The sequence below is a fragment of the Thermobia domestica genome, chromosome 14, assembly GCF_964235325.1.
Source record: "Thermobia domestica chromosome 14, izTheDome1.hap1.1, whole genome shotgun sequence".
NCBI lineage: Eukaryota > Metazoa > Arthropoda > Insecta > Zygentoma > Lepismatidae > Thermobia > Thermobia domestica.
The window spans coordinates 140,615,239-140,635,662 of record NC_137467.1 but is presented as its reverse complement, the minus strand read 5'-3'; the positions used below and the strand labels follow the sequence as shown (position 1 = coordinate 140,635,662).

At 35.3% G+C, this 20,424-nt stretch overlaps 1 protein-coding gene across 2 annotated transcripts in view; it reads right to left on the bottom strand.

The window, feature by feature from the left end:
* The window catches only part of Septin2 (septin 2), a 47,815-nt gene extending 27,488 nt beyond the window's left edge, over positions 1 to 20,327 (bottom strand). The window contains exons 1-2 of one of the 2 annotated variants that reach the window (XM_081738914.1): positions 20,175 to 20,327; positions 4,438 to 4,558 (exon numbers count right to left, since the gene is read on the bottom strand). In XM_081738914.1, coding sequence (XP_081595040.1) covers positions 4,438 to 4,558; positions 20,175 to 20,216 — 163 coding nt within the window. In that variant the 5' untranslated portion in view covers positions 20,217 to 20,327. Of the gene's footprint in view, positions 1 to 4,437; positions 4,559 to 19,859; positions 19,981 to 20,174 lie in introns of those variants that run through there. The other variant, XM_081738915.1, reaches the window with a different exon arrangement.
* Positions 20,328 to 20,424: the final 97 nt, after the last annotated feature.

Sequence of the window (20,424 nt, the reverse complement as noted above, 5' to 3'; positions counted from 1 at the left end):
TTAAGCAGGGTGTCTACTAAAATTCCAAAATGAAATTTCGTGACTTTCTCTCTACCAAATCACAAAATTTCCTAACATTTTCAAGGGCGAATTTGGGTGCGAATTAGGCCGAATTTTCATCCATGCGATAGAAACGTACTTTGCTTGCGATTTGGTAGCGTCTAAAGCCGACCAGAGACATTTTGGGTGGTGAATTTTGACGTTTTATAGAACAAAATTTTCCAATCTGTACTTACATTTGTACAGTTAAAAAAAAATCATGACCCAAAAGCTAAATTTCGTGACTTTCAAGACCCTTTTCTGATTTCGTGACTTTCGTGACCGATAGACATTATGTTAAGAGATGTAAAAACTGACGAATTTGAAAAATCATCACTGTACACTAATATCTTTATTTACTTAAAAATTGTAGAACTTCTATATGAAAATGTAGAACTTCCTGTCGTTACAACTCACAATACGCTAGGGCTAGACTTTTAGTTGATAGATCATACGATTCAAAGTGGGCTAGAGATAAATATTTGGTTACGTGATTGATTATGTTATCTTACAATGGGCTAGAACCACATTATTAGTTGTGTGATTGGTCATAACTCAAAATGGGATAATGTCAGATTTTTAATTGTGTGACTGTTCATAGGACTCATAATAGGCTGCAGCTAGACTTTTCGTTACGTGGTATTAATGTAACAACTTCCTGATTGAGTATCATCATCAACTGTGGCCTCTTTCATCCCTCTCTACTTTTCCTTTACCGTATCTTCTATTGCGTCTCCCATGATATAGTTCCTTCTCAATAGATGTACCAATCAATTTCTCTTCCTTTCTATTTAATTTTCTCCATTCTCCTTCATGCCCACATTTCAAAATCCTCCAATCTTTTTCTGTCGCCTTTGTACTGTCCATGCTTCTGCTCCATCCGAGTAGACTGGAGTACAGTACTATACACGAAACATTTTAGAAGTCTTTTTATTTATGGACTTAGATAACACTTTTTTACTTCTTAAATGGTTCTTTCGTCATTCCTATCACTACTGCTTTTTCTCTGTTCGTTTTTACATTCGCGCTTCATGTCTTCGGTAATATCTAAGTACAAAGAGTCATCTGTGTGCAGTTAGCTATTTCTTAATTCAATTATGTCCCTCAATTACTAAACTTGAACTAACACAATATAATTTTTGTTTTGCTTGGTGTGATTGATGTTCATAGAGCATGCTTAACAGCATTAAAGTATGAGTTAATGGTAAAACACGAAAGAAAACTCACATAGGAGTCGTAACAACTTATATTCCAGAATATTGTAAATTTGACAGTAGAAGGCAAAACTAAGAAGATAGATAAAATATTACAATGCTTGTGCCGCAACCTCTCTTCCTCGTTTTACCATCTGCCACTGTTTCTACTTTGCCTGTCCTAAAGATATCTTCTGCTTAAGTTGTTTTTCTTTCTTTCTTTCTTAAATTTACTTTTTGAAATGCAATGTCAAGTTTATATTCCATGAAAGCATAGGCCAATTAGAAACTATCTTCGCTATTCATTTTGTTTGTTATAAATAAACACAGGCGACAGCTTCTACGAATTTAGTACGTGTTTATATGGCATACAAATATAGGCATACTTATCTCATGGAAATTTTTGCCGTGTGTCAAAGACCTTTACATATCTCAACGAGTACGATGAGAAGATATGTCAATTAGTTACCCATTTACTCACTTATATGAATTCTGATGCCAAACTTGGGGACAACACATGAATTTCAGTTCTCTCTACAGATTTTATGTAATACTACTACTATGCAATTCATCTGCAATCCATAAATTAAACACTACATATTTACTTAAAGAGTAATTGAAAAGAAACATTTTAAATTTAATTATTGAAATGAAATCTTTATTTAACATCCGAAAATTATATCCTTTAGGCTAAGGGAAACGGAAGATTAATGCAAGTGAATGATGATGCAAGAATTGGTGGAATGAGATTGTGGGAGGAAACAGGAGTACTCTGGTAAAACCACGTACACTTACTGCGTTATGTCTGTAAGAGCTTTCCTGCACAGTTTCAACCACTTATTCTGTGGCCTTGTTCACCTAATTAAGTCACTCATATGAAAATCAAATTATTTTATAAATAAATTTTCCACTTTCGGTGCAAGGATTCTAAAACTGAAATAAGATCTCCTTTATTCATGTACACCCGTGATTTCTTTATGAAAGAACTGCGGATTTAACGACTTTTCTGTGTACACTAACAATGTGAATCCTAGCTTTGAAACTCTATTGCTTTAATTGAAAATAAAATGTGACCAAAGTAAATCACTTAATAATAGTATTACAGTTTTGGCGATGCATATGATGAAGGCCGAAACTATAACATTATTATTAAAAAAAAATATTTGATTTGGTCAGATCTTATTTTTAACTAGTAACTAGCTTCGCTGGGTTAAATTAAGAAAAATTAGTAATATGTTCCGTAATATGTATTAGTCAGTCACTATTTCCTATTACTAAAACGCTCTCTGATATCGGTCATTTTTGATCGTTTTTATATATTTTCCCTCCCCCAAATTGCAGGACTGAATTTGGATTTAAAAGGCATCAGAAGTGTCACTGTCCATCTCAACGGCCTCGAAAACTCTGGATTTGGCACTAGTATCTAAAGTTAGTTTTTTCTGCTATTTTCTTTTTAAATCTTTGATGGTTTACAAACGTAACTGCAGTAACTTATAATGGTATTAATTTCATTCCACAAGATACATGCACATGTCATTTTGAAATTGACGGTTTATTATCTGAGGTGGGAAGTCTCGATTATAGGCCGCGCCATTATTTTTCAACCTAAAATTTTGAAAAAAAAAAAAAAAAAAGTGCAGCCTATGTTCGCGCAAATACGGTAAGTAGCTGAAACCGTAATCGAAAATTCTTACAGTAGAAATCAATGACGCGTGTGTCACTTAGAAAATAAAATCAGAGTTGTTGGAATTTTCCCCAGCCCAAAAATTTCCAATTTTTTACAGAGGGCTTAAACACACACAAATAAATTCACAATAAAACCCAAAGACCACACTTTCAAGAAAAATACTTTACTTCGATTGAAATTATAACCTTAATGTAATTATAATTACTTTCTTCTACCGTGTTTCTCAGTATACATCTCGTTTCGGAATTGGCTTAAACTACATATTTACTAAAATGCAAATTACTCTATTTTTTCAACACTACATTTGGATAGGTGACGAAGTACTATCCCAGTATGTGCCTGGCGTATTTTGAAGGAAATTAAGAGGATCTTCAGTTAGGATGGTTGGCCCAGGGGTTAGAATCCTGAGTGTAACAGGGGATTTTATTTCTATTCTATATTATATAGAACTATCCACTTTTTTTGTTGTTACTTTGCAAAATTGTCTACTTCCTTCATCCTAGGAATCGAAATATAAGCGAGTGCTAATGATGCAGAAGTGTGCCCCACATGTGACTTTTCGGAACAAGGAAATTATGGCTTTAAATATACGTACAAAATTTAATAAAACCCACTGAATTAGAGTGACCATAAAATTTTCAGCTGAAAACGGGACAGGTTCCGGCTTATGAGAAATGAGAAACAGGTTAGTTTCTGTTTACCTTTGCAATACCTAATACATATAAGCTATAAAATATAAAGAGCATTTAACTTACAATATAGTCTAGTAGGACACGATGCTGCCTGCAGTTGCTCCTTTGCTCCAGCTCGAATCCTTGATATTACACTGGATGAGAAGTTGATTCTTGAACTGAGGAATGCCAAAAGAATTTCTCAGAAGAACCTATCTTCTTGAGAATAGCTTTACTCTTCACTAGTCTTTCATAAAATTCACTGCAGTTCTCTGTGAAGTTTACCCATACCAAATTATAGATTTCATTGTTGCAACATGTACGGAAGATTTTTTTACTCGTCCATATGTTATTCATGATTGATCGACAGGAGTGTACGGAAAAAGGAAAGACACGTTGAAGTTTGTTCAAGAAACAAGCAACTGCTAAAACGTCTGCTGCCTTTCGAGCAGTACTGAGAACTATAGATCACGTTTAATGTAAGGAATTTCAGTTCAATTCTTGCTTCTATTATTAATTATTAATACCTTTACAAGGCGTAAAAGTACTAGGTTTGCTACTTCTTTCACTTGCACAAAACGAGACAAATACTTTTTTTTTCCCTACTGACGGGACGGCCGGGACACACCTCTAAAACGCGACTGTCCCGATTAAAACGGGACATATGGTCGACCTACACTGAACTGTTAGAAAAAACACAATCCCGATACAAGCACTACATGTCTGTATTATACTAATACATTTCCTGTAGTAATGACTTCATGAACAGAGGAAACACCAACAGTACATTCTATTACACACATATATAATGATTGCAACCACTTAAAACACAATAAATTATTCTTACCAATACAGAGAATGTTGAACACAAATCCATTCTGCACAGATTTGTTAACCAGTTGATCCGGAAGACTATCGAAGCCCACATGGCCCGACAACTTCAAATTGCGAAGATTGATTTCAGCCGTCTAAAAAAATTAAATAATATTTTTGTTAAGACATATCTTTATATTTCATTTAAAAAACAAAGTCATTCTATGTTATATGAGTGAAAAATCGACAATTGTCCTTAATTTTACGGACAACTTCTATAAAATCCCAAAATTGAACCTAAAATTGTACAGCAAAATACTATTATTTTATTTCTACAAGATCAAATTTTGATCTTTGATGTTCTGCACTAATAACCTTTATCTAAATTTATCTGCCGACTTTTTTTATTTTTTTAAAAAAAATAAATTAAGACTATAGTTTTCCGTCTCATAGGAAGCCCTGCTAAATAAAAAATGGGGGAAACCCAACAAATACTAACGACACAAGTAACGTTGTTTTAAAGTCCGGGACACTTTTGTTGCGATGACAAAACACTAACTTTTTTTATACTTCCAAACTATGCTATGCATGAGTGTCGGAAGTCTTATACAACGGTTTTGTCCGTCCGTCTATCGACAGGTATCAGTGCAAAAATGATCAGAAATATTATTATTTTGTAATCGATTCAGCGTCCCAAGACTACGTTTCCACTTCCTCCGTTAACGCTCTATTCAAACCGGAAGTGGTTCAAATTTACTACTCCTTCCGGTTCCAATATTGATTTTCATTGAACTAAAACAGTGAGAAATATCTAAGTGCAGGTTTCTGCAATCAATTCAGCGTCCCAAGAATAGGTTCCATCTTCTCCGTTAATCCTCTACTCAAACCAGAAGTGGCTCAAATTAACTATTTCCAGTTTCAACATGTATCGGTATAGAACAAAAATGGTATTAGACAGCGGCAAGCGGTTTTCTGTAAACGATTCAGGGTATCAAGAGAACATACTATCACAACCTGCAACAAACTGCCAAAACCGGAAGTGGTTGAAATATAGTACTGTTTTCAATTTCAGTACTGATTTACGTAGAACAAAAACAGTAAGACATGTCAAGATGCCGTTTTCTGCTATCGATTCAGCTTCCTAAGGGTAGGTTCTATCTCCTTCCTTAACCATCTATTCACTCCGGAAGTACTTCAAATTAACGATTTCCGGTTTCAATATTTATTGTCATAGAACAACAACAGCAAGTCATAGCGAGTAATGGCTTCTTTTTGATTATGAATTCAGCGTCCGAAGAACTGATTCTAGATTTGTTCTTATCAATTTATTGCAACCAGTAGTTACAGATGTACTACTTCAAGTTTGAGCATTGAATTCCCAGTCTGGGTGTCTACTGTATTTCACAGTGAAACGGAAGTAAAATTTCATTTTTTTAAAAGAGAGAGAGAGAGAGAGAGGGGGGGGGGGAGCACTTTACTCCTTTTATTCATTACGTCTAATATTTAATATACTATTAACTGAACTATTTCAATGTTCCCTGATACTTTCCTCAACAGACCTTGCCAATTTACATGCAACTCACTTCACTTTTTAAAATCTCATGTTGCAATCATTCGTGTGCACAGTAAAAATAATGATGTCAAAAACTTGATAAAATGATAACGTCAACTCATAGTACTTGAATCCTCCTCTTTTCAATCTTGGGCAAGTTAGTGATAGTTTGTAGAAATTTTGATTACTTCTACCATGCACTTAGTGAAGGTGTCATTATGGTCATAAATCTACGTTACCCGTTATTTGTACGTTAAACTTAGATGAATATAAATTAAAACGTTAACATTATATCCCGAAAGAATATTCATTCTTTTACATCAATTCGAACATCTTTGGGATCTTCGTAAGTAATTCCTAATTTGCTGCTATTTCTTTTGGTTTCAAGAATATTCTCCTTGTGGATGATTAATCAAGAAACGGAACTGCAGCAAGAGAGAAGTTACTTAGGAACACGCCAGAGAGGGTCGAAATAATATTAAAGTAGTAGTATTCTTTCGAGATACAAGATTAGTAGGTTTTAATTTATTCATATGTACCCTATGGCATCCATTAGCAAATATTCGAAGTATTTCTTTAACTTGCCGTATAACGTTTAACGTAGACTTGAGATTATTATAACAGTACTTCCACAAACTGCCTGTTAAGAAGTAATTACAGTATCTACAAACTAGCACAGTATAAGAGAGTATATATATATTGTGAGTCCAGGAAAATGGCAACGTTGTATATTCATTTAACAGTGGGCGCATAAAGAGTGTACAGCTTAAATGTCTCGTCCCTCAAAGAAATTTCTTCACTTTAGATTGAAAACATCACATTTGGAGACGGTTTCCCCTCTTATATTTCGTTGTAACTCTGATAATGACAGAGATACTCTGTCAGGGGACTTTTGAGACACACTGTATAAGAGGGGAAACCGAGGTTGATGGTCAACCGAGGAATTACTTACGAAGTTGATGGTCTTTCTTAAATTTGTTGACCGTGCTCGTGGGTTTTCTCGGGGTTCTCCCATTTCCTCCCACTTTCTTCATTCCACCATTTCACTCATCTCTCATCATCACCGTCTCCTTTAGCCTCACCGGCATAACCGTGGGACGTTAAACTCAAAGATTTCAAAGATTTAAATTTGTTGATGCCCTTATATATGTTCCCAATATATTTGTTATTACCATTATCTTCAAGTTCATTAATTTTAGTTAAAAATTTTTTTTTTGGAAGTTTCTCGCCTGATGTCTACGAAATTTTTTGTAGTTATAGCCTGTTTTCTCCTCTCTTTTAGTTTAGTGCGTTTCTGGTCGAACCATGGTTTGTTCCTACATATTTCAATGTACCCCAATTTGTCTTTTCCTGAAATTTTATTGCTATCTGTAATTTTAACCCAAATATCCTCAAACACTAATGCACTCCGAACCTCCTAAAACCGAAAATCTATTTGACACTTCAATCTGGGTATTTCTCTCTCACTGGTTCTCCTCTACTTACTTAAAATTGAACCTATCCGTTTTCAGATGTAGAATATTTGCTTTATTCAACGATAATCTCTCTTAATATCGCTGCTACCAGGTCGTGATCAGTATCACAGTCAACTCTTCTGGACGACCGAACATCAATTATGCTATACCATTTTTTTTTTTTTCTATCTATTAAAACGTGATCAATTTGATTATGTGTTCTTCCATCTGTTGAGGTCCAAGTATATTTATGGACGTCACGATATAGCAATTTTGTACTCCTCACGATAAGGTTTTTGGATGTTGCAAAGTTCGCCAGTCTAACCACTGGTGTCATTACCTTCCTTTATGCAGACTTTCATTCCCTACAACTGGTTTAAAAATATCTTCTCGTCCTACCTTCGCACTGTAATCCTCTAATAGAATTTTCTTATGGTATCGCGGGAGTTGGTCAAATACTCGTTCTACTTCTTCATAAAAACTGTCTTTTATATCGTCATCCTAATCTTCTGTTGGGATATGTAGCCTACATTTAAAACAACGACCCTTATGAGTAATAAAGGAAAGTCTATCATTAACAAATTCAACCCTTTAATTGCTGACATTCATTTGTGAACGAAAAACTTTGTTCCTAGTTGGTGATTTTTATTTCCTTCCCCGTAAAAGAATGCAAAATTTCCGGAATTTACTGCTCGTTTTTCTTCCATCTAACTTCCTGAACTCCTACTAGGTCCATCCTATATTTCTAACTCACTCGTCACGGATGTTAACGCGCCTGTCCAATAAGACTTCTTATATTCCAAATTCCAAATTTCATGTCTATTGTACTGTGCTGAGGTGGTGCTAAGTTATCAGTCCTAGTCCGAGCTTGTGTGATTTTTTTTTTTTTTTTTTTTCAGGATGAGATTGTTAGCCCCACGCCAAATACCCAAGGTAGATGACCACCCCTTGCTGTTTGTTTGCGACTCCTTATTTAATATATTCGCAGCTAACCTCTACATGTAGGGGCCTTCTCCTCAATTCGCAATCTGAAGACGCGCCATGCCATGATAACAGAAACTCCCATTACATGGATTTTTCTATTAAGTGTTTTACTCATGGAAATCTCTCTTTCACCCGTTCCATTTCCCTGCGAGAACGACAGTAATTTTCAGTCTTTTCCAAAATTTCTGTATTCTTCAGTGCCAGCTAGAAACTTGCTCTAAACAGCGTCAAGTTCTGATTCGTTGGAACTCTGGAAGACTTCTTGAAGTTCTGGAAAGTTTAGATTGGAGAAAGAAATGTATTTTTCCCAGAATTTTTAGCAAGCACATTATCTATGATGTCCGCGATTGTCTAGAAGATCCTTAGGTAAACGTTGAATTACGTTAGGATCTAACAATGATGGATCTTTAATTGGTTTGTACTCTAAAGGACTGCTCTGTTGGAGTTTGGTAATCACAGAAGTTACGCATTCAGCGGCAGTCATATAAAAATTCTAGTTTCAGACATCGAATTATGAGATATCGTAAAAATTTCCCAACAGCATTAAAGACGAACTGGGCCATTGGTCTTGAAATCTGAAACCTACCCAAGAAGGTTGGTATTCAATGGCTACCATCTTGCAGAAAGCCAATTTACACTTATAATATATTGTAAATCGATTGCTGCCTTCTTCAGGGTTTCTATAAGTCGTGTTTGGCAGCTTTGCTTTTGTAGAAATTTATCGTAGTCCCAAATTTCTAATGTTCTCTGAAAACAACTGGCATTTTCCAACTAGTGGACCCCGCACAACTTCACAGGAAATTTTGTGCACCCTGTGATTTCAGTAAACTTTCCTCGACGAGCTGGAAAGTCACTGAATAAGTAATAATGTGATAGTAGGTTACACATATTCCAGTTCACCGATTCATTGCAACATCAATGATTCACAATGGCTTTATCTTAAAGATATTTCTTTCATTTTAAAATGAAATGAAATGTTTGGTTTAACGTTCTACGATTCACCGAGGCTAAGGGAGATGGTGATGATGAGAAATGAATGAAATGGGAGAACCCGAAAAAACCCACATATACGGTGTTTGTTCACCACAAAGCCCACTTGGCACAAGCTGGAATCGAACAAGGGACCCCACACACTAGAGGTGAACGCTCTATCACTGAGCTACGCGGCCTCAGTCATTGTTAAGTGTTCTCCATTTACCAGAACAAAAACATCCGAAGAAATTTAAAAATCCCCCCCCCCCCTAGTTTTCCATGACTTTTCGGTTTGTACGAATTCAGTTCTAATATAGTTTTTTTGAAGATGGCTTTAATTAAAGCCGAAATATTGGAAGGATAAAAACTGTAACGCACAAACAAGGTAAATACCATTTAAGTTTTGTTCTAGTACTACTAATGGTGAGGAAGTAAAAGGAAACCTAACATAACTTACCTAAAGTTACAAAATCAGTACCGTATCTCTCTTTAACATGTTTTAGATACCAGAAAATGCAGAAAAAATAAAATAAAAAGAAGTATTTTTCGTACTGTAATCTTACGTGAAGGAACTAGCTACCACGTATCGAACTTACTTTTCTAAAATATCTAATAATTTATAACTTTATTTTACTTACACTGGTAACTCAAGGTACAATGGATAAACAATATTCTAGATTTGTAGTTGTAATCAAGTAAAAGGACCGCATATTACATCCAACAAAAAATACACAACTTTGTATTCGAAAAGAAGACGACTCATCCTAAGTTTTTATCGATCTAAGTTTTTATCTTCGTAACGGTTACCAACTGCACTGCTAAGTTATTAACATGTATGTTGGTTCGTTCTTATTCGTCGAGTCTTTCTTCTTAAATGTAGCTTTTCGAAAAAGAATGCTCTATTAAGTGATACAAAGAAGTTTCACTTTCTTGAAGGCTGGGTAGTATTTACTAGTATTTATAAGTTGCATCTATTTTTTTGTAGAAGGATACGATATTAATGTTGTGTATTGTGATTTAAAAGAAAACATTTAAAAACTTCCCGGGAAAGACATTTACTCGCTCCATCTATATATCTAGATACAGCGGTTCCATAAAAATACTAACATACTTTAAAGTGGTATTATGTCGCTTAAAATGGATAATCATATTTAGATGAAATTGTTCACATTTGAAAGAAAACTTCAAATATTTATGATAGTTTACTGCAATATGTATGTCATTTCATTTAATGTTAACCTTAAGTTTATCATGTATTTTTGTTAAAAAGAAAAGTACTGAACAAAAGTATTCAAGGAATTTAACACAACTCCAAATGCTTTGATGAATGACAAAGTAGTTTATTTTATGAACGTACAGCGAAATTTCGTGTTGGGTTAAATTTTTTTTTGTTTAATCGATTTTCGGAGTGTGGTATTATTTTAAGGAATGAGAGAAAATTTACACCGGTACGCCGGAACTTCTACTTAACTTGGTTAACATTACTGTCATAAGTTGAAAAAGAAACTTTTCCTACTTTGCCGATATCTCAACAAGCCCTTCTCAGTAAAAACAATGTATTGTAAAAAATGGTTTCTTGATTGTTCTACATCCCTAGTCTTTAAAAAACACAGCGGTTCATCATTCAGGAAAAGAGTGCCTGTGATTCAAAATGTTGTGAATAAAGAATGAAACATTAAGATATTGCAAATAAGTTAACTCAGGATATTAAAATAATAATAATAATAATAAAATAAAATAAAATAAATAAATAAAAAAATCTTGATTTTCTAGGCGTCTTCGCAACACGCAGAACAGCTCTTTAAAAACACTACTGTACTGCTAAAATCATTACGTCTGTTCACCTAACTCATAGACATTGAATGTGAGCCCCACGAGTGGCGATGCAGACATCAAAACGATATTCCTATTCGTGCCACACACACTCCAACATATCTGATGAAATGGACTGGATGGCAGCACTGATACGAACTTGCACTTCTTGCAGGTTTCGATGCAATGGGCGTACATAGACACAATCCTTTACGTAACCCCACAAAAAGAAGTCATAGACCGGCAAGTCAGATAACCTCGGCAGCCACTTGTAGAAGACATTATCATCATTTCCGGCACGTCCAATCCATCTTCCTGGAAGCCGTTCATTCAGATGTTCCCGAACACGTAAATGCCAGTGACGAGGTGCTCCATCTTGTTGAAAATAAAGTCACTGCTTTCTTCCAATTTGTGGAAATAATCAATTAGTGAGCACAAAGTAAATATGAGTGAATTTTCTTTTTTGTGTTTGATCCGTCCATTATTCAAACTGTTGTCCATTACTGATATGCACAAAAATACTTTTCTTTCAAATGTGACCAATTTCATTTAAATACAATTATCCAAAGCGACGTAATACCACTTTAAAATATGATAGTATTTTTATAGACATGTTGTTTGTAAAAGCGAACATGGGTTTGTGTGTTACCTCATCCCGCAATACGTAGTGAACCAATTAAAATGATACTTAGAGCATGATTACCAACCTCCGGTCTCGCAAAGATCTTATGACATTACACTGACAATTTTCGCCATCCGGTTGACTGCAAAGGGGCAACATGTAAAAATAATCGAAAACAACCAATATTAGTGTTCAATCCACAAGAGTCGCAGGGATGAACATTGGCACTTCCGATGCCGTTTAAGTGCAAGTTCAGCTCTCATCAGCATCGGAGTGAGGAGTAAAGAAGGGTCATTTCAGCTAGTCTTAGAATAAAAACAAATAAAATTGGATATTTATGCTTCTACAGACAAGACGTGCGTACACCTTACATATTATAAAAACGTGTAAATACTAGCCTGGCTTTAAGAAAACACAATGTATTTTTTCAAAAGGCTACATTTGCGAAGACAGACTCCACGGATGCGAAGGAATCCACATACACAATAACTTCGCAGCGTGGTTGATGACCCTGCCAGGATGTCTCTTTCTCTTCGAATACAAGAGAAAGTATTTTCATCTCCACTATTAAATATGTAGCTACCAGGGTTGGCAAAAACCATAGTTTTTATTGAAAAAAACAAACAAACAAAAAACAGGTTTTTTTGGTTTAAACCCGTTTTTTTTGTTTAAACCCGTTTTTTTTGTTTAAACCCGTTTTTTTTTTTTGTTTGTTTAAATAATTTACTCTATGTATTTATATTAGATATGGACAGAAATTAGTTTGTTTCCCCTTGGTGTTATTATGCAACAACAAGGTTATGCTGGAAGGGGTGACATAAGCTTAAAGCGGAATCCAAACCGCTTCTCAGCTTCATCCAAGAAAAACTGTCCATTTCGACACGAAACCGGGACCAATTGGTCACAAATGCGATTGCCGACTCACTCACGAAGGACTCCTGATAAAAAAAAATACGTTGTACTTATCTTTACATAGGCCTAGTTGTTATAATTGTCAAGAGTCATTTCAGAAGGACGAAAAAAATAAACAGTTACACAAGTAAAAAGATTATATTTGGTCTAGGAATTAATTCGTGCGGGTGGGCAAGAGATGGCGCAACGAACGGAGCGTCCCACAGTTCCGTGTATCCACACATGTGTTGCAAACCCCTGTCATCGCGTATCGTTCGTAGTATAGGGCAGTGGATTAAAGCGTCAACAACACCAGTTTGTAGTTAAGTGAACATGGCGCAATTTGTGCCTGATAAAGTGTTTTTGCGGGGTGTCCTGCTGCATTACTTTAACATGCAGAAAAGTGCGACTGAAAGTCATCGTATTTTGGTGGAAGTGTATGGTGACCATGCTCTAGCTGAGCGAACGTGTCAGAAGTGGTGATTTCGGCTTGGCAGACCAAGAGCGAGCTGGACAGCCAAAAAAATTTCAAGACGAAGAATTGACAGTATTGCTCGAGCAGGATTCGTGTCAAACGCAGGAACAACTTGCAGCAGCATTAGGCGTTGATCAAACAACAGTCTCCAAACGCTTGAAAGCCATGGGAATGATTCAAAAGATGTCACATTGGGTTCCACATGAATTGAAAGACAGAGACGTTGAAAGACGAAAAACCATTTGCGAATTGCTGCTTCAACGACAGAGCAGAAAGGGGTTTCTGCATCGAATTATTACGGGTGATGAGAAGTGGATCCATTACGAGAACCCTAAACGAAAAAAGGCCTGGGTGAAACCAGGTGAACCAGGTCCATCACAACCAAAACGAGATATTCACTGTGCAAAGGTTATGCTGTGCATATGGTGGGATATGAAAGGTGTGGTGTACTATGAGCTGCTGCAACCGGGTGAAACTATGAATGGAGAACGTTATCGACGACAATTAATGCGTTTGAAGCAAGCTCTGGCCAGAACACGACCAGAATGGGAGAACAGACATGATAAACTTATTGTTCAACATGATAACGCTCGCCCACATGTCGCAAAACCGGTCAAAACCTATTTAGAAAATGTCGGATGGGAAGTTTTACCCCACCCGCCGTATTCACCAGACGTTGCTCCTTCGGACTACTACTTGTTCGATTGCATGAACAACGATTTGATTGGACAGCGGTTTACTTCTTCAGAAGATATCGAAACATGGGTCTCTGACTGGATCGCTTCCAAGGATGAGGACTTCTTTCGCCACGGAATCCGTACATTGCCTGACAGATGGGCGAAAGTGGTGGCTAGCGATGGACAATATTTTTCTTAAGGTATTTATGTATTTTGTGTTTGTACTACAGCTTCAATGTGTGCGTACCAACCGCACGAATTAATTCCTAGACCAAATACAATTATATATAAATCGGGAAACTCCCGCCTTAGCCATTGGGAAAATCCTGTTATTACTTTAAATGTATTTGTATATAAAATTTTAAGGTCATCGTATCATAATCACTACGCTAAAACTCAGGTATTACATTACAAATCTGATATGTAGATATCATTCAATAAAATTAAAGTCAAATCCAAGCTGATGTTGGAAGCTGCGTAGGCAGTTGATAAATTTTGTTAATTTCTATAAATATATTTAAGCAACCTTGGCTTCTTTATAAAACAACAGACATTCAGGCAAGTAGAAATATATAATTCGGTTTCGTTTCGTATGTTTAGGCTTAACATCCTTATGAAATACCAAGGTTATCACGGAGAAGACTCGCTTAAAGGGACCTCGAATCGCTACTTACACTTGGAAGATGGGTTGTGGTTCGACCGAGAATTGAATACGGGACTGGGTCATGGCAGAAGTCACACAACTTTCATAAAATTCTGAACATTACTCAGTGTGGAATGTTCTTTACCTTTTTGCATCTCTAGATTTTGTACTTCTTCTCCGAAAATAAACTTGTCAAAGTTAAGTATGTGGGTTTTCCGTTTCCTATGACATTCTCATTCCATCAACTGTTTCAAAGTCATTCACTTCCATTTAGTTATTCTTCTTTCTATAGCGCATAAGCGTGGGTTATAAAACTAGACAATTTCCTTTTCTTCTTTTCATTAGCCTATTCACTTTTTTGTATTTTTTCTATACCCCAAATAACACACAAAAATACTAGGAGAGATTCTACCCTATTTACAATGCAAAAATATCTCAGTCTGTGAGTAACGATAATATCCTGATGGTATGCCACCCTTCTTCAAAGATGTGTAATGCTGATTGCAAAAACACAAGGGGCACAACGAAAATTCCTTATAATAAACGCAAACGTCTGTGTATCACGCTAACAGATGTCGCTACTAGCGCGATTGTTGTATATAATGAAATGAAATCTTTGAGTTTTACGTCCCACGGTTTTGCCGGTTGGGCTAAAGGAGATGGTGATGATGAGTAATGAATGAAAATGGTGGAATGAAGAAAGTGCGAGGAAACGGGAGACCCCGAGGAAACCCACGCACACGGTGTCTGTCCACCAAAAAGTTCACTTGGCGGGGGCTGATATCGAACCCGGGACCCCAAGCACCACTAAGCCACCGCGGTCCCTGTATATAATGAAGTCCTTGAATGACTACACTACCATACATACCTAAACATACATTATACAGGGTGGCCCAAAAGTAGGTATACAGTCCCGTACTCATCCATCCTGACATATTATATCATTTACTTATTCTTATCCATACAGGTATTGACTTAGTTACTTCCTTATTTGCTCTTAATTTATTTTCACTTTTACCTTAAGCTCGGAACAAACCAAAGCAAATAAGTTCATTGTATTAATAAAATAAAATATCATACTTGATCGATGTTGGTCTGTACACCTACTTTTGGGCCACCCTGTATATATAATATGGACTCTGAAGTGGTTGGTAAAAATCAAATGAAATCTTTCAGTTTAACGTTCCATGATTATGCCCTTTAGGCTAAATGAGGCGATGATTAAAGCAAATGATGATGAAAGAATTGGCGGAATGAGACAGTGGGAGTACCCCGAGAAAACCCTCGAACACGACGTTGTCCACCACAAATTTACTTGGCCGGAGATCGAACCAGGGACCCACGCACCAGAAGTAAGAGCTCTACAACTGAGCCATCGTGCCCCCTGGAATGGTTGGTGGGCAAAAAGAAGTTACATGTAAACAACTAGAGCTTTTAATTAAGCACGATTTTAACCTATAATGTACAGCAGGCCGAAGGCGTGGGCATTAATGATCAAGAACTCCCTAAGGAAATCGACCAATATGAAATAAATTACAACTTTAACATGTCCTACAAAGTTTCATCGCTACAAATGCATTAACAAATATTGCACTATTGTGCAACTTTTTTTCAAAATACTTTAGACACGAAAAGATAAATGTATAATGAAAAGCGTATTTGACCCATATTAAATAGAAGTTCCACATTAGCTGTATCCACTCTTGTTCCCTCTTAACTTTAATGTACTCTTAATTGTACCAGATTATTTCGGTTATCTCTGTTAACTTCATCAGTAGTAGTAGGGAAGGTTCTAGAACACAGGTCTCCCTTTACAAAACTAATGAAATATATTTTACGTACCTTGTTTTGGTACTTCTTCTTATTCTTTTCTTTCAGTTTTTGGACTTTTTTATTGTTGAAATATACTATTACCGAAACTAAGAACACTGAACAGTCCACTACCGGTACCATGTTTGTTTAGTTAACCACACTAATCATATGTAGGTATATTGTTTTGTACATAAAGTAATAATAATGTTTTAATTAATTATAATTTTAAATAAATTAAGTTTTTTGTTATTTCTTTGATTTTACGTGCATAAATTTTATTTTAGTTTGCTTTTTATTCTATTCGAAATCCACTCAGGTTCGTTTTCATAATCGGAGTCGATGTTGAATTGTTCATTGGTGGTAGCCTATGTGATTGTATTGTGTGAATTTGTTGAAGTATTTATATATTGCAATATATTGCTTTACAGATCGTGTGTTCTGTGTACATTTCATGGTTCCTTTAGTGTCCTGTTTCTTGATTCTATTGTGTTTGGTTTTTATGGGTTTACAAAATGTTTTTTTGTGGTATACAGTGTTGTCTTCTTTGAAATTCATTTGTTCGCAATGAGTATATTGTTTTACACTGTCTGATGTTATCGATGTTTCTGGTTCCTTTTGTTTTCTTTTTAGGCCAAGTTGGATGAATTGTAAAATAAAATTATTCGAAATTATTAATTAACCAAAATTACACTTGCATTGAAGGATTTCTTCTAATAACGTATATTATAAAATAATATGCGTTCGGGGCTGCGGAGCGCTCTGCTCACCAACTATTATAACATATGTAGATTATTGGAAGAAATCCTTTTATGCAAGTGGTATTTCGGTTAGTTAATAACTTGAAATAGTTACACTGTCGTAATTCAACTAACTTGGCCTCTAAGTGGTGGATTTGGAGGGGGACCTGTATTCTAGAATCTTGCCATGAAAAGCATTTATGGCCCATGTTAAATTGAGGTTCCATACTAACAGTATCCACTCTTGTTCCCTCTTAACTTTAATGTACTCTTAATTGTATTCCACTGTTTCGGTAATCTGTTTTTTCCTCAGTAGTAGTAGTAGTTCTCAGAAATGAAATGAGTTGATTGTGAGTTACGTAAATCTCCTGATGAAGGTAGCACAGATTACCGAAACAATGTAGTACTTACTGTACGTAAGCATGATGACGCAGTAAATATAAGACATTCCGTGGGATTATTTTCCTGGAGTTTCATTGATGCAGACTGTGCTAACGTGATTTAAAAGAATTTCTTACAAATGTACCAGGGCAAGTCTCAGAAACCATACCTAACCTCACTGTAATATCGTATAATTTCAGAAAAATTTGACAAAACTGCATTGGTAATGGTGTGAAAGTAATAACTGGTAAGTCTATCAGTACCAACTACTAATTTTAATAGAGGTGTTAAGTCATTATTCTATAAAAATGTGATTTAATGTTGGAAAGAGAAGGATAGATGCGCAATATGCATATGCAGTACATCGAATTTTCCGTATGGAAAGTATAATACTAAGTATCCAACAGCAAATACATTATCAGGTGCTGTTTGAAAAACAGCCATGATTTGAACATTTATTATTCTTCTATTAATTACGCACGGGAAAAAAGTTAATTTCAGATATTCATACGAAGTTAAGGCCTATGTTTAGTTATAGGGGTCCAGCATTATTTTCGAAAAAAAAAAAAAAAAATGATAAAATTTCGCTTATATCTCTTAATAATAGGTTAATATAGGAAAGGTTTTGTTAGTGTAGTTTAAGTTAGATCAGGTTAGATTAGATTAGGTTTGGTTTGAACTAACTACTTGCACTATTGTATTCATATTCCCTTATGTGCGCTTCGGTAAATACATATAGTCTCTACAGCATTTTGCATTTCTTATTTCTACAATACGATTTCATTCTGAAATTATAGGAAACAATTACAAAGCCCTTACTTCAACTCATTTCTCCTGTAAATCTTCTATTTTTTACGTTCTCCTGGACCCCTTCAACTAAACATAGCTCGAAGTTAACAGAAATTCCTTATACCAATCCATTACGTTTCATACTCTTTGTAATTTCACTGTGGTATCATTATCAATATTTATTAATACCCAACTTCTTGCGGTAAATCTTTTTCGCTGGTAGCATGAATTAACTTGCCTTTTCCCACGTCTATGTTGTTAGCAAGATATAACTTGATTAAGAAGTTTTGATTAAGAGTTGTTGTTTTTGTGACGTCTAATAATATATCTAAGTGCTTAAAGCCATCTTGAATGGAATATAAGCAGTAGGAGTTGGCCAGCCTTTCCTATGTAAACTACATTTCTCTAATCGTAACCAAATCTAACCTACCGTTGAGAGGGAGGTTCTGAAATTTGGACAGTAGTTTGACTGACCTGTTCTACATATAAAGCTCCATCGATTTTTCTTAAAAGTATATATAATGGAACGAGTTAAGTTTCAATAAGCTCGAACGGGCCAAACCTATGTACTAAGTACTACAAACCTAACATATTCATAGGTAATTATTATCATGTTAACTAGATAAATGCCAACGGAAAATTTGAGAAAATGCAAGGCCTATGTTTAGCAGAAGGGGTCCAGCTTTTTTCTCTAAAAAATGTTACTATTTAGGTAATTTCTGCTCACATTCGGTTAGTTTAGGGTAGAGTTGGTTAGTTTTAGTTAGGTTAGGCTAGTTTAGGTACGCTAGGTTAGTTTATGTTATATTAGTGTAGGAGTCCCGCATAATTTTACAAAAAATGACAGAATTTCGCTTATTTCTACTAATACTACGTTAGTTTAGGTTAGTTCAGGTTAGCTTATATTTGGTTACGTTATGTTACGTCTAAGTACTTGCATCACTCATTTCTCCTGTAAATTTTGTGTTTTTTACGTGCTTCTGGACCCCTTGTACTAAACATACTCCAAATGCAAAAAGTGTTATAGGAGTCCTAAGGGGAAAAAACTACCCTATCCTAAAATGCCTCTACTCACTTAGAAAACTTTATTGTTAACGGTGAGAATCTGACATTGCATGTAAGTTCCCCCCCCCCCATCCCTTATGTAACATATTCCTGAGAAAACTTTCTGTATAGGAAAAATGCTGGCATAGCTTAGACTGAAAGGATTTAAAATTAAATTCACAGGACCGATATTTGAAGCAGGTCTCCATATGGATATCAATCTTCGTTTATAATAACTGTAACAACGATATCTGAACAAAACAACGATATCTCGCTAAACTACTAATTTCAATTTTTAATAAATTTAGTTGTTGGTTAATTAGATATATGATTTCACATACTGTTTCTCACTGTAGAACCTATTTATTACTGCATAGAACGAGCTATTTTCTTATAATTACTGCATAGAACGAGCTATTTTATTATAATCTCTTTAACAAACTATTAACTTTGCACTTCCAACAATAATTTGACAATATTTTCAGTTATATAAATGATAAATAACTCGAGGTATTCTATTTGTCAATCATTACACATCTATTCACATTTCAATATGGGAAGAACACGAACCCCTTGGAATTTAATAGACTAATCCTTGAACCTCTACTGACCTTTCCGTACATTGTTTAGAATAAATTTAAGCGATTTGAAAGTGTTTTGATAAATCACACCCACACATTCTCAACCTGTTAAGAACTGGAAGTGTCAACACCCATAGTAAATGCTAATGTCGAATACACGTTCTCAACGAACTACCGTATAATAGCCAACGCCCATGACAATTAAGTGTTTTTACTTGATCCGGGGATGTTTCTTTTTTGAAAAAATATTCAGTAAAACAACACAAAATATTGCACTTTAACAGCAAATAAAAAATGCGAAAAAATGAAACTAAACCACTAAATTCCAAGTAAATTTTTACTTACTCGGCTCCTCTCAACGTCAACAGCAGCCATCTCTGTTTCCATGTGATGAAATCACTTTCCTTTCCGCTAATTGGGTAGCAGAAATGTGAAGCAAAGTAGAACACATTTAAACACTACAAAGTTAAAAAGTTTCAACAAATTCAGAATTATTATATTTAAAATAAATTTTGTACAAATACACATTTATTCAATCTATCAGTTTTTAATTATAAGATTATTATTTAGTCTAGTTTAGATTCAATTTGACTAA